Below are 14,396 nucleotides of genomic sequence, written 5' to 3'. Positions count from 1 at the left end.
CTCCACTTCCGTGACCTTAAAAAAGTCGTTTTTTCTACACTTCAGTTCTCCGCAAGAGAGGATTTTCTAAGAACACATGATATTGCTAAGGAAATATTATGCCTGAAAGCATGCTCCCAACATTCTTCCAGTCGATGGGAATTCAGCGACAAAACTATACCAAATCCCTGCCTGTGAAACTTGATGTTTTAGTTGAAGGCTGGGGCAGAAAATAAATACATTTAATACATCAGGTGGTGAGTGGTTTGAAGAAAGGTGACGGGGTGCTATTTCTTAATCATGGTGGGACATGCCTGTAATGAAGTATTATGCAGCTGTTGGGAAGAGAGAAACACATCTGTATACATGTGTTGTGAAGAGCCCCAGGGTAGATTGTAAAGGGGGGAAAAAAGCAATAGAATGTACATATATTGTGTAAGGAACAGGAAGTTAGTGAACTTGTATACTGGCACTTGGTTGTATGTGCAGACAGGGACCTTGCTAGTATTTACCTCTAAGGGTGGGGCTGGTGAACAGGATGGGCTACAAAGAACTATGCAGAAACTGAGCTCCAACTACACAGATGTTATATTTATAGGCATGTATCTCCACATGCATAAAGTCTTGAGTAAACAACAAACTGTCAAAACTAGAAGACATTCTTTCATTTTTTATGCTTCTCTATAGTTGGCTCTATAACTTCTGAAAAATTTTTTAATCCAATTTTTTTTCCAGTCACATGTTGAACTTTACTAGATACAGCCTGGATGCCCCACACACTGCCTGCCAGGCCCTAGACTGCCCAGGGCTGGAGGGAGGGTAGTTTATCCAAGGAAGTGTCAGACATGGTAACCCCACAATGCAACACTGTGGTTAGAGAGTTTACATAGCTGGGAGATGGAGGGTTGCTCCACAGATGTATGAACAGGTCCAATCTTCCATAAATAAACCTACCATGGAGAGGAAAATGACACTCAAATTCATCATTAGACACAGGGCACTCTAGATGGGTGGGGCATTCTCACTAGTCAGGGGACCTGGATGGGTGACAAAGGGCCCAGAGGTCCACAGCCTGGGGCAGGCAGGGGTCAACAGATGATCGGCACTTGCACTAGGACACTGCATTCACAAGACCGATTACCGAAGGGACATGTGTGTCAGGCTGTTCATCCTGGAACGAGGAGGGGGCGATCTTTACATCATATTCTGTGGCTGGTGGGCTCAAAGAAGGCTACTTTGTGGAGAGAATGGGGGCAATGAGACCATACAGCGAAGGTGAGGATCAGGATCAGGCCCACAAACAGCCCTGGCTTCTGGGCAGCACTGCGTCCCCCACAATGCTGATAGCACAGCTGGCTGCTGGGCTACTCCCGCCAGCTCTCGGCTGGAGGAGAGTCCCATAGAGGCTTATGAAGTCATTCAGAGAGTTGGCGATAAGGACTTCTACCACCAGGTTGTAGATGGTGATGGTGCCAGCCATGACCACTGGGACGCCAGACTTCATGATCAGCTCTGGCCACATGAGGGCCAGGACCACAATGCAGTGCTGCTCTAGGCTGTGCCACAGGCAGCACCCAGGGTTGTGGGATGGAGGCAAGGCAAGCCCAGAGCAGACTCTGTTCACCTGGGACCAGAAACCTGGTGGGAATAGCTTCTGCACATCTGTGAGGGCCACCCACAAGTTATCACATGCAGCCAGGAGCTGAAGAAGGTACCCAGCTAGTGGCAGGAAGTCCACAGGAAGAACAGCCACGGATGGGTGCTGAAGGAGCCCAGGGTGGCTGTTTCTTTCTTTCCTCGAACGAGGCCCTGCAGCCCAAGAGAGTCCACCTCTTCCGCCAGCAGAGGCACTTATGGCCCACTGGCCTGTCTGGGCTCCCACTGTGCTGTGAAAACCAGCCCGTGCTGCTCAGCACTCCCCAGGCCTGGTGCATGGACCACATGCTCCCCTGGAGCCTCAGTGCCGCAGACCCAGACACAGCTAGGTCTCATCCCCAGTACAGCTGAGAACGCAAGCTCCAACAAGAGGTGAGTGTCTGGCCTAAGGTCGAACGATAGAGCTGTTTCTGATGGAGCCCTTTCCTCCCCACTTCCAAATGCCAGGGCAGGGGGAGATGAACTGTGGGCTAAGAGACATAGGCAGACTTCCTGTCCGGCAGAGGCCTCAGTAGCCACAGCTCCATCAGCTGGAGTCAGGCAAGAGCCCTCTCCCATTCCACGGTGCAGAGGCCCTGGGGAGGCAAATCAGTGTGGTCACGAAGAGAAAAGATACTGCCTTCTTTCTGCCCAGGTTCAAGGCTTAGGAGCCCTGCTTGCCTACTGCAAAACCCTAATGTTTATGCATCAGCTATTGCCAGGCCTGGTGGCTGGAAGACAGAGCCTCAGGCTCCACTCCACCCCTTCCGTGGAGGGAGGTAACAATTGAAGGCTTGTTTGGGTGGCCAGGGCTGGGCCTGCAGGCCTGGACACAGCTTCTCTCAGCCCATGAGTCCGGTCAGGAGGCTTCCCAGCCTCTGCCATCATGGGGACATCGGTTACCAGATTGAGTGAGTGGCTTTGTCATCTCTATGCCCAGGAGTGAGGTGGGGGAAGGGGTGAGGTTACAGGTCCCAAGCCAACACTGCACACTTTCCTCTTTGTTCCAGGCCTCCCTGGCTCTGCCAGTCTTGAGGAAGCGGGCAGCTGGATGCCTGTACCCTCGGTACCGGAGCAGAGCTCCAGGCCGACACCCCGTGACCAGGAGGCACTGGGCAAAGCTGAGCTCCTTGAAGTCACAAGCTGATTATGAGGGATTTGAGGCTGGTCCAGCTCCAGGGCAAATAGGGTCGAATCCTTGGATGGCTCTAGACAAGGATCTTGGGGCTATTTACATCATTTGCACACCCAGACTGGCCATACAAAGGGTCTTTCCACTTAAAATAGCCGCTGCCCTGATTGAGGGCAGAGGGCCAGTCTCACCACATCCACCAGGGGTAGCCAAGTCTCCATTTACTGAGAAGGAAACCAAGGCTCCAGGGAAAGCCACTTCTTCAAGGTTAGAGTTTAGTGAGAACATCTAGTGTTTTGTTTCCATTCACAGAGTTTCAGTTGTCAAGTTATGTCTAATTCAACTTTCGGGCTCCTATGGCGTGCAGAAAAAACATGGCAGGTCCTGTGTCTGGGGATGCCTGCTCCTTTGGGGTGGGTGGAGGATGGCACAGACAGGCGTGTGGAGAAGAAAGCATCTTTAAAAAAAACAAAGCTCCGTAGAAGGACTCAAATATTTTGCGATAGCCTTATCTTGGTCAAATCTCTTCCCTTCTCTGGCCTCAGTTTCCCCATTTGTCAAATGGAGGGCTGGGCCATGGCTGGAAGGCCCCTCCTGCTCTGGGTTCCCTCCCCCCTCTAATGTCATCCTGGAAAGGCTGGCAGCATGTCTTGGGGTGGGAGATTCAGTGTGTGATCTTGGCAAAGTCATTTTTTGGTGGACCATGAGGTCATTGTGACTTGTAACACAGGGCAGTTGTGAGGATTCTAGCAGTTAATGGACATGAACATTCCTTTCAAACTATCCCAAGGCTGACCCAAATTCAGAAAGGTAGGTGGGGAACCTAAAAAAAGCAAAGCAAAGAAGCCCAAAGCAGGGCAGGGCGGTCACATGAGCTGACCCTCCCTGGTCTGGCACTCCCACCCATGTGCCATCCCGATTAGCTTCCTGAGAAACCCCTCCTAGGAAGAATGTGTTAGTGGGAGCTTTAATGATTTACCTGACTTAATACCCATGGGCCAACATCCTGACTCCCCAAAAGCTCACACTTCCAGAATGCTAGCTTCTGCATAGAGGCCAAGGCCCAGGTAGGTACAGGTCACCCAGGGCCCAGGTAAGTGCAATGCATTGTGGGAGTCCAAAGAAGCAAGGAACATTTATGGAGCATCTAAGGGGACAAACATACATTCTTTTCTGAATTCCTAGACACTATAATGATGAAAACTGGGCAACTGAGCCAAGGCGGGATTCAAAACCACATATCCAAGACTTCAAACACCTCTGCTTGGCTGTGTGTAGTAGCTCACACCTGTAATCCCAGTACTCTGGGAGGCTGAGGGGGGCAGATCACCTGAGTTCAAGAGTTCGAGACCAACCTGGGCAACATAGTGAAACCCCGTCTCTATCAAAAATACAAAAATTTAGCCGGCGTGGTGACACCTGGAAGGTAGAGGTTGCAGTAAGCCAAGATCGTGCCATTGCACTCCTACCTGGGTGACAGAGTGAGACTTTGTCTCGAAAACAAACAAACAAAAAACTATGCTCTCTGCACCATGGAGAGGCTGAGGAAACCGCAGATTTCTGATTTTTCCTTTTCTGGAAGGCAGAGACTGGACAGTAAAGTGATGAGTGATGGGTATAGGCAAGGCTAGTTACAAGCTCTTCACAAATGGTGGGGAGAGACATCTGGGACAGGGCTGTCTTTTGTGTGCTGACCAGGAGGGATCGTGGAAGAACCCCTGGCTTGGAGGCAAGACGATTCCATCTGTTCCCTACTTTCTAGTCAGCTAAGCTCATTATGAGTTACAGAGGAGCACAATGGAACACAGGGAAGTTAGTTGAGTCAGTTCCCATTTCCTAGGAGACAAAGAGGAACATAGCAGAACCAAGGCTTTGGAGCCAGACACACCTGACTTTTAGACCTTGTGTGAAAGCCAAGCAATACAACCTCTCCAGGCCTCAGTTTAACATCGTGCACAAAAAGGCTGTGCTTGCCGGTCAAATCAGGAGTCTCCAAAGGGAAGGGCTTTATTCCAGAATGTATATGGAATGATCTACACAAGATTTGGAGGGGAAAATGACTATAACTCCTATCTTGTATGTATTTGTCTTTTGAAATTTCCATTTTGGTTGGGCAAGGCGGTTCACGTGTGTAATCCCAGCACATTGGGAGGCCAAGGAGAGCAGATCATGAGGTCAGTAGTTCAAAACCAGCCTGGCCAACATAGTGAAACCCCGTCTCTACTGAAAATACAAAAATTAGCCAGGCATGTTGGTGCACGCCTGTAGTCTCAGCTACTCAGGTGGCTGAGGCAGGAGAATCACTTGAACCCGGGAGGTGGAGGTTGCGGTGAGCCAAGATCACGTCACTGCACTTCAGCCCAAGCAACACAGTGAGACTCCGTCTCAAAAACAAAAAATTTTCTATTTTATGAAGGCATATAATCTGTTAGTATCAAATCGCACGTGCATGAATGTATAAATGCAGATACATTAATTACTGATGAGGTAGACAGTGGAAAACGTGGAGAGCACTGCATGAAGAGCACCCACCTGCCACACTATTTAGAACCAGCTGGCACAAGGGGCCACCTTTGAAGACCAGCAAACTCTCTCCCTTCTGCCTAAAATTCAAGAAATGTTGTGGTGAAGAGAGACAGTGGAGACAGAAATGAAATTAAATCTGATTGGCCTGGGTTTAAACCCAGCTCAGCCACTTTACTAGCTGTGTGACTTCAGCAAACTTATTTCCCTTCTCTGAGCTTGTGGCTGGTGAGGAACCAGCAGGGCTATAAGGTCGATGATACTGAAAAGCAGTTTGGCTAAGAACCTGTTGATTCTGTCCTCCACTTCTCGGTCTCCATGTAGAGTATTCGCTTATCCACTCAACAGATAAATATTCATGTCTGGCATTGCATGGTGAATAGATAGTTCCTTACCTACAGGAAGTGAAAAAGTGATCTCTATCTTTCAGGTGGAAAAACTGAGGCCCAGAAGTTAAGCGGCCTTCAAGAGCCCTGAGATATTTAGACAGCCAGAGTCCCAGCCCTTGCCACTAGAGCTAAAACAGCTTCTCATTTCACTTTTGTTTAGTTATATCCCACTCTTACAGCTCACCTATGATTGTAGGGAGCCTTCCCCGGGACCTTCCTCGGGGTTTCACCTCAAGCGAGGGCCCAGGAAGGTTGAAGCAAGTCGTCTGGATTCATGGATTCAACAGATGTGAGGCGGAAGGCCTTTTCCCGCCGAAGGTACAGCCCAGGTCACCCCGCTCAGTCCCACCGGACATCTCCACCGCCGGTAGGAAGAGCAGTTCAGAATTCAGAGCTACCCCCGAGTCCCAGCTAAGAGAAAAAGGGCCATCCAGGTGCCCTCCCAGCTGAGGAGATGGAAAAATCCAAGTATAACAGATAAGAGGGAGCGTTTCAAAAGAAAAGGGGACTTGAAAATATTCTAGACTAGGGGGAGGAAGGGTGGGCGGGCAGAAAGAAACAATGCCCAATACACAGGAGGGGCTTAACAAACATTTGTGGAAAAGGAATCGCTCTGCGGGAATCACAGAGATGCCCTTCAGAAGCCCATATACACAGGAGAAAAGAAATCCTATCTAGGCAGTTGTCTGTCCCCAGAGTCCCCATCCCTCCCGCGTTCCCCAGCCCCGTGGCCTTCACGATTCCAGCTCGACTCCAGCCTGGGGCTCTTTCCTGACCCCCGGCTCCCCGCCCGGCCCTCAGGGTAAACGCGCCTCTCCCGAGCACATCTCCGCGGGACTGGGCCAAAGCTTTGGGGCCTGCACTCCTCCAAAAGGAGGGCCTCAGAGACCGGAGGTTCATCTCAACCCCCGCGTTCGAGCCCGGGCCTGGGGAAAGTGCCCTCCCGTCGGCCTCGGCACCGCGGGGGACTGGCGGGAGGAGTCAGGGAGGCTGGTGGGGCACCTCTCACCAGGCCGCGCACCTACTGGGGCGCCCGGGCCAGGGGAGCCTGCGGAGAGCCGGGACGGGTCCCGCCTCCTCCGCGCGCCGGGGCCTGGGCCGGGCCGGGGGCTCGGCCCGCTCAGCCAATGGGCGCCGCGCTCGGGCCCCCTCCCCCGCACCGGGAGGAGCCGGCAACGGGCCGCCGCCGCCGAGGTCGTGTGCGACGTGCCGCGCCCGGGCCCTGTGTCCCCGGCCGCCGCCGGGCCCCGTGGACGGCGCGGGGCCCCCGGAAGGAAGCCTTGTGCTCAATACCGGCGCCAACTACGCACGCGGCGCCCTCCGGCCCGCTAGATCCGAGCCCATCCCCACCGCGGCCAGCGGCCCGGTGGGGCGCTGCGCTCCGGACCCGCGCGGAGCCAGGCTCGGAGAGGCGCGCGGCCCGCCCCGGGCGCACAGCGCGGCGGGGCGGCGGGGTAGGCTCTGGCCGGCGGAGGGGCGGGCAGGAGTCCGCGCCTTTGTTCCTGCCAGAGGGCCGGCGGGCGCGCGACTCACCTTGCTGCTGGGCTCCATGGCAGCGCTGCGCTGGTGGCTCTGGCAGTGCCGGGTGCGCGGGTGGCGACGGGCGGGCAGGCGGCGCTCTCCGGCTCAGACTCGTGCTCCGGTCCCGGGACTCCCACTGCGACTCTGACTCCGAGTCCGGTCGCTTGGTCTCCCGCTCTCTGGAACGCTCACTCGGGACCTGCAACCAGTGACCGCCACGCTTACTGGTGCTACCTCTTGCGGGAGAGCGCGCGGATCGTGGCGTTTATAGGACACCGGCCATTGGCTGCCGACGCCGGTGTGTCGGGGGGGTGGGTTGTGGGTAGGACCTCGGGGCGGGGCCTAGGGCCCAGCCTGTCCTGGGCGGTGCGCGGGGAGGGGGCGAGGGGAGGGGCCGGGGGCGGGCGCGGGCGCGGGCGCGGGCGCGGGAGGGCCCCTAACCACCCCCTGCTGTGGCTGCAGATCGACGACCCGCTCTCAGAGCGTTGGCACCGCGGTGGGCGTTTGCTGTGTGACTCAGGGCAAGTGTGCACGCCTCTCTGAGCCTCCGCGGCCTTCTTCTCTAGCAAAATGGTGGAGCCGGTACCCGGCTGTAAGGCAAGCCGGGAGGCGCGGAGCAGCGCGTGGAGAGCTGGACTGGAGTTCTCACTCGGCCGCTGGGTGACTTCGGTGCACTAGGGATACTAGCAGTACCGCCTCATGGGGCTGTAGGAGGACTAAATGGGATAATATTTGTAGTGTTTAGAACAGCGTCTACTGCGTGGAAAGTAGTATTTATTGGTTAGAGAGACTTCAGGAGGTCTTGCTCAGTGATTGACTTCTCCCTTCCCTGTCTCCACCCCCCACATTCCGGTTTGTGAGCCAAGCCTTGCTTTTGCACCGGCCAGGCTCTCTGCCTGGAAATACATACCCATCTCAAACCAGGGCTTTAAAACCTCCTGCTCTGGGACGCCTTCCTCTACTTCTCACAGTTCAGGTGAATCTGTGGTGTCCTGTAAATGTGGAAAATATGAAAGGCAGTTTAACTGACGTTAAGGACAGGAGAGACCTCGGGTTTGAACCAGCTCAGCTGTGTACTAGCCCGGCCCGCGATCCTGGGCGAGTTCCTGGCCAACGAGGCTCAGTTTTCTTATGAATAAAATGAAGTTCTTCACAGCAATCTCATTGCTATCATGAGAGATGCAATTTCCAGATAAGCTCATGAAGTGTTTAGCATGGAAGTTCTCATTTACTGGTTGGTGATATTGTTGGATTATTTATTTGTTTTGTTAGTAGATAAATGAATGCTGGTCTCGATTTCCTGGGCTCAAGCGGTCCTCTCACCTTAGCCTCCGTAGTAGCTGGGAGTGCAGGCATGTGCCGGTGCACTGGGAGTGGTCTTGTTATTATCTGACTTCGCCTTATTTCCTCTAGACCACAGCCTTACGTGACACACAGTGAAGGAAAAGACCCCCAGTCCCAAGGCCCTGACCAAAGTCTTGAGGATCCCTTTCCCCGTGGAGGGAGTCATGGTGGTCTTACTGTCTTGGAAACCAGGAGAACCGACCACATGACCCCTGGAGGTCTCTAGCCATGTGTCCAGTTCTGGCTGAGGGGCAGCTTGATTGGGTATGGAGCCCTGAAACAGAAGACAGGTGCATTCTAAACACACCCCTGTCCAAGGCTACGGTTCCTGTGGTCCCTTGGTTCTCAGGCTGGAAAGCTTGGGGCCACCTCTCTCCTCTCTCTTCACCCCTGGGCAGCCCATCAAGTCCTGTTGACTCTGCTGTCTACACCACCTCGTCTTCCTTCCCTCCCCAGCTGTCTGCAGGGCCTCCATCTCTGGTTTTTCGTCCTCCAGTCCTGCACCCTGCCACTCTCCTGCTTATCTGTCTGGCATTGTCATGGAGGGAGTAAGGGCCAAGCCTGGCCATCAAGGTCCTTCTTCGGAGCACCAATTTACATGCTCAGCCTCGCCCCTCACAGCAGCAACTCACATCCACACATTTGCTCAGCTTGTCTCCTCTGCCAGGGAAGCCCTCCCCAACCTCAGCGTGCCAGAAAGCACCATGGGTCCTTCCTCCTCCGGGAAGTGTCCCTGATTCTCCCAAGTGGAAATCTTTCACTCCTTTACCATTTGGTGTTTCATAGGTTGCCACTTGTCCTTTGTCTTCCCTCAGCCTGTGAGCACCTCAAGGACAGCTTCTGCAGCCGAGGCTCGTGGCGAATGACTGGAGGGGTGGAATGCACAAATGAGTGAGCCGCTAGTGGACCTGTCTCTGATTTCCTTCCACTCCAGTCTGTCCTGCTGCTACTTCGAGTCTTTCCATAAGTACCGTTCGGGTTTTGCTACTTCCCTGCTCAAAGTCTCTCCACAGCTCCCTGTTTCTTAGCACGTCTAGTCTACTGTCTATGCCTTTTCCCAGTGGTGGGCCTGCCTCACTCAGCCCATGGGTCACACTCACCAAACAGCCACCTTGGCCTTCTCTAGGCCAGCCCCATGCTGGCCACTTTCCCAGGGACAGAGACATGCAGCCCCATTGTTAGCCTCATGGAGGCCCCATACTGGAGAAGGAGGAAGAGGGGAGATAAGCAGCAACAATACCAAGTCAAATGTAGAGGGTTAAGAGTCTGTACAGGAGCAGCAGAGCTTGTACCTCAGGAGAAGGAGAGGGAGTAGAGAGAGCATCTGGGAAGGAGGAGGTCATGCTAAGCAAAGTTTGGAAGGCTGACTAGGAGTTCAGATGGATCAGAGGGAAGGCCATTCTCAGCAGAGGGAAGAGCATGTGCAAAGGCAGCAGACTGCCAGAATGATTACCTAGGGGACTTAAGAATCTCTGAGCCACTCTTAGAGATTGATGGTGGAGCGGAGATCGGGACTCTGGAGCCTCAGCTCTGCTGTTTACTTGCAAACATTCATGGGCAAACAATGCCTTCTCTTCTCTGAGCCTGAAGACCCACATCTGTAAAATAGATGTAACGAACCCTTCCTGGGTAGGCCTGAGAGAAAGTGGATGTTTGTAAAGGCTTAGCCACATAAACTGTACTAGTTATTGACGTGAGAACTTCAGTCAAATCCCCATCCCATGGTAGGGTGGTGCTTGAGGACAAAGCAGAGTGGCCAGAAAAAAAGCCTTCCCTTCACCCACCCAGCCCCACCTGCCCACACACAGACCCCCATTAACTGCTTGAAATTCTACTTCTCTGTGTTCCTTTCTGAATGTTTTAGGACTCCCGGAGGCTACTGGTCAGAGGCAAATTCATCAGAAGCTATTGACACTGCATCAGAGATTAGATTCTCTGGTGGACTTGTTTGTTATTTGGGTGGCCGAGTCCTTGGAAGCAGAATTTAACTCCAGCTAGGGAAGGAGTTTAGAGAAGGTCCCAGAAAATAGCATCTGAGCACAGACGGTTTGGGTGCAGGGAAAAAGGGGAGCAGGAGGGGCAGCTATGTAGCCCCTGAGGCTGGAGTATGGGGGCTTAGGGAGGAGAAGAGACTGAAGAGGTGGAATCACAGTCAAATGTCAGGTATAGGCAGGAGGGCTTTATGCAGTGGGCAGTGGGGAGCCATGGAGAGTTATTGAGCAGGGGGAAGGACCTGAGGAAACCTCAGTGTTCCCACAAGCCGACCTTACCTAAGGCACTAAAGGAGGTGTGAGGAGGCTGTGGAGCCCCAGCATTCAGCTTCAACAAGCTAGTGCCCCTTCCCTAGTCTGTGCCCACACTGGCAGCTTTGTTCCCTGGAGGCTGCCTTTAGTCCTGGACGGAACTCGGCCTCTTCTAGGTCCGATTCTAAGCAGTTCCAGCCCCAGCCAGTCTGGAGGAAAAGAGCTCTCTGGGACTGGCTGGCAGGAAGGTGCCAGGTGACAGGCGGATGCTGGAGCCTAGTGCGTGCCTCAGAGCACGCAAGTGGGCGGGGGAGGGGTGGTGGTGGCGGCAGGGCGGTGCAGGGCGGGTCCTAGCAGCTCCACAGTTAGGAGTGAGTAAGGCGGGCTGAGAAAAGACTCTCTTGCCTTTAAAGGCAAGCGTCTCTGGCTGCCAGGAGGAAAGGTTTGGCTGAGTCAGCTGCAGCTGGTGCAAGGGGGGATGGCAGGGGCTGGGATAGGAGAGCCCCTAATCCGAAGGATGTTTTGCAACTCAAATCCGCCTGGATTGCAGGTAAACAAGGCAATGAATTCCAGGAAGGCCTGATGGGCCAGGCAGGACAGTTGTGTGTTTAGTACTTTCATTCCGATTTGCACACCTGCTTGAACCACCTGCTCCCAGAAAGCTTTTCAGCATCCCTTCTTTATCTTCTGTGTGCCCCTCCTTGACCCTCTGCAAACGCTCTTATCAGGGCTACCACCTGCTCACTGATGCTGGTGGAATTGAACGGACATATTCCCCTCCCTTCTCTTTCTTCTGAGTACCAGGCTTTTCTGTCTAGCTGCCTCCAAGACAGCCCTCTGGATGTCCCACAGGTACCTCACACTCAACCATGCTCAAATCTGAACTCATTATTTTCCCCCATCCCTTCCTGTCCCAGCCCTAGAGATGGCTCCTCTGGCCACCAAATTGCCCTAGCCAGAGATCTGGTTTCTTCCCTGACCGCTCTCTGTCTCCCTCATTTCCCATATCCAGTCAATCCCATGAACTCTGCCTGCTCTCTCCATGCGGACAGTCCCTCCTCCAGCATAGGCTAGGACCGCTGTTCATTCATCCTCCTCTCTGCCACCACATTGATCTCTTTAAAATGCACAGCTGACCACATCATTGCTTTGTTTAAACATCTTTCCATGGCACGAAATAATGTGGCTGAATCTCACAGACATCATATTGAGTGACAGCAGCTGTGAACAGTGTTAATTCATGTGTAAAAAGTTTAAAAACAGGCAAAACTTAGAGGGCCGGGCGCGGTGGCTCAAGCCTGTAATCCCAGCACTGTGGGAGGCCGAGGCGGGTGGATCATGAGGTCAAGAGATCGAGACCATCCTGGTCAACATGGTGAAACACCGTCTCTACTAAAACTACAAAAAATTAGCTGGGCATGGTGGCGCGTGCCTGTAATCCCAGCTACTCAGGAGGCTGAGGCAGGAGAATTGCCTGAACCCAGGAGGCGGAGGTTGTGGTGAGCCGAGATCGTGCCATTGCACTCCAGCCTGGGTAACAAGAGCTAAACTCTGTCTCAAAAAAAAATAAAAAAAATAAAAAAAAAAATAAAAAAAAATAAAAACAGGCAAAACTTATCTCTGGGATTGGAAGGAAGGGTTGTGACTCTGAGGGCGGGGTGCTGGTAATCAGGGTGAGGCAGGTGGATACCAGATCAGCAGTACTGATGTTTTAAAATATGACTCAGCATAGCATGTCACTAATCCTGTCTTTATTGAAATTTTTGATATTCTATCATCATGGGTTTTTTTGCATTAATTCTGATTTTTCAGAAATATTGCATTAAAAATATTATTTATCCTGACGATAGAGCCTGCCGCCCCCCTCCACCCCTGCTTAAATTTTACAGGGGAGGTGAGTGCCTTTCTTGTCACAGCCTGTTTCTGACCATGTTGGTAATGTTGTTTTCTCGTCGCGGTGCTGGTTGTGGGTGTGTTTAGTTTGTGAAAATTCATTGAGTTGTGTACATTTTTTATTTTTGTACTCTTCTGTATGCATCCTTTGCTTCAATTTAAAACAATTTTTTTTTAACTTAAGATACTTCTGTGATTCCAAGGGAATGTCTCCGTCTCCTTCTTCCAGTGTCCCCAGCACCAAAAACAGCACCTGGCTCACACTGGGTCTCATACATTTGAAGGAATACAGTACTTCAGTTAATTTAATTCTGACAGCAGCTCTAGGAAATGAGTGTTTTTCTCTCTGTTTTCTCTTTTTTTTTTTGACGGAGTCTTGCTGTGTCACCCAGGCTGGAGTGCAATGGCTTGACCTAGGCTCACTACAACCTCTGCCTCCTGGGATCAAGTGATTCTTCTGCTTCAACCTCCTGAGTAGCTGGGATTACAGGCGCACACCATCCTGCCTGGCTAATTTTTGTATTTTTAATACAGATGGAGTTTCACCATGTTGGTCGGGTTGGTCTCGACCTTGTGATCTGCCCACGTCAGCCTCCCAAAGTGCTGGGATTACAGGCGTGAGCCACCGCTCCCGGCCTTTCTCTCTGTTTTCTAAAGGAGAAAACGGAGGCTCAGGAGAAGTAATTTGCCCCAAATCACACAGGTAGTAAGTGTGAGTTCCAGCACGTGGATTGAAAAAAATAAATGGAGCCGGGTGTGGTGGTACACGCCTGTAGCCCCAGCTGCTCAACAGGTTGAGACAGGAGGATTGCTTGAGCTCTAAAGTTCAAGTCCAGCCTGGGCAACATGGTGAGACGCCATCTCTAAAGATAAAATAAAAAATAAATAAATAAAATTAAAATGGATGACTTGACTGCAAAGAAACTTTTCAGATCAAATGCTGCCAGATTCTCTGCCTGTAAAGAAAGCCACAAAAACAACAAAAACTCCAACCAACGCTGCCTGCTCTAATCCAACACCAGCACAAGCAGTTTGCTTTGCCTGGCTCTTATCTCTTAGATTATAATTATTTGAACCTTATCTTCCTGTTAGATAATAACCTCCTCTAGGGCTAGGGCTGAGGTATTCCTGTCTTCCCTTTGTCCAGCAAGTTATTTGGCACAAGAAAAAGCTATAAATGTTTAATAAATGAATGAATCAAAGAATGAAAGAAGGAGGAGGCTGACAGTGGCATGTGGTGGCAGACCATAGGTTTTGGAAACAGACCTGCTAGCTATGTGTCTTTGGGCATGTTACCTCACCTGAGTCTTAGTTTCCCCAACTGTAAGATGGAGATAATAGCAGTACTCACCTCTAAGAATTATTGTGTATATGAAGTAAGGAAATGTGTCTCAGGTGACTATCCTACAATAAATATTTGAAACGTGGTAACTATTATGATTTTCAGTTTTTTACATTCTCACAGCCTGATTTACTTCAGGGTTGCAAGGATCTGCCCCTTTCAATTTCCATGTATTATTTTCTGCAGGCCCCTGTGGTTGGAAGGAGAGGACCTGATGATGCCTCCTCCAGGAGCTTTCTTTCCCCTGGGGAGGGCAAAACGCTAGAATGGTCCAGAAGTCTGGCTTCGGCCGGGTGCGGTGGCTCAAGCCTGTAATCCCAGCACTTTGGGAGGCCGAGGCGGGTGGATCACGAGGTCAAGAGATCGAGACCATCCTGGTCAACATGGTGAAACCC

At 52.0% G+C, this 14,396-nt stretch overlaps 1 protein-coding gene and 1 long non-coding RNA gene across 2 annotated transcripts in view; one reads left to right on the top strand and one right to left on the bottom strand.

Moving 5' to 3' along the window:
- SLC2A1 (solute carrier family 2 member 1) overlaps positions 1–7,488 on the bottom strand; it is a 33,764-nt gene extending 26,276 nt beyond the window's left edge. The window contains exon 1 of the mRNA XM_017541750.2: positions 7,192–7,488. Coding sequence (XP_017397239.1) covers positions 7,192–7,209 — 18 coding nt within the window. The 5' untranslated portion in view covers positions 7,210–7,488. The remainder of the gene's footprint in view (positions 1–7,191) is intronic.
- A 53-nt stretch (positions 7,489–7,541) lies between these two features.
- On the top strand, positions 7,542–10,419 carry LOC108313371. The gene is made up of 2 exons (XR_001829050.2): positions 7,542–8,787; positions 9,339–10,419. It is a non-coding gene; the product is annotated as an uncharacterized LOC108313371 (long non-coding RNA).
- Positions 10,420–14,396: the final 3,977 nt, after the last annotated feature.

The sequence above is a fragment of the Cebus imitator genome, unplaced genomic scaffold (assembly GCF_001604975.1).
Source record: "Cebus imitator isolate Cc_AM_T3 unplaced genomic scaffold, Cebus_imitator-1.0 Scaffold136, whole genome shotgun sequence".
Taxonomy (NCBI): Eukaryota; Metazoa; Chordata; class Mammalia; order Primates; family Cebidae; genus Cebus; species Cebus imitator.
The sequence above is the reverse complement of the archived record's forward strand: the minus strand, read 5'-3'. Positions and strand labels throughout refer to the sequence as shown.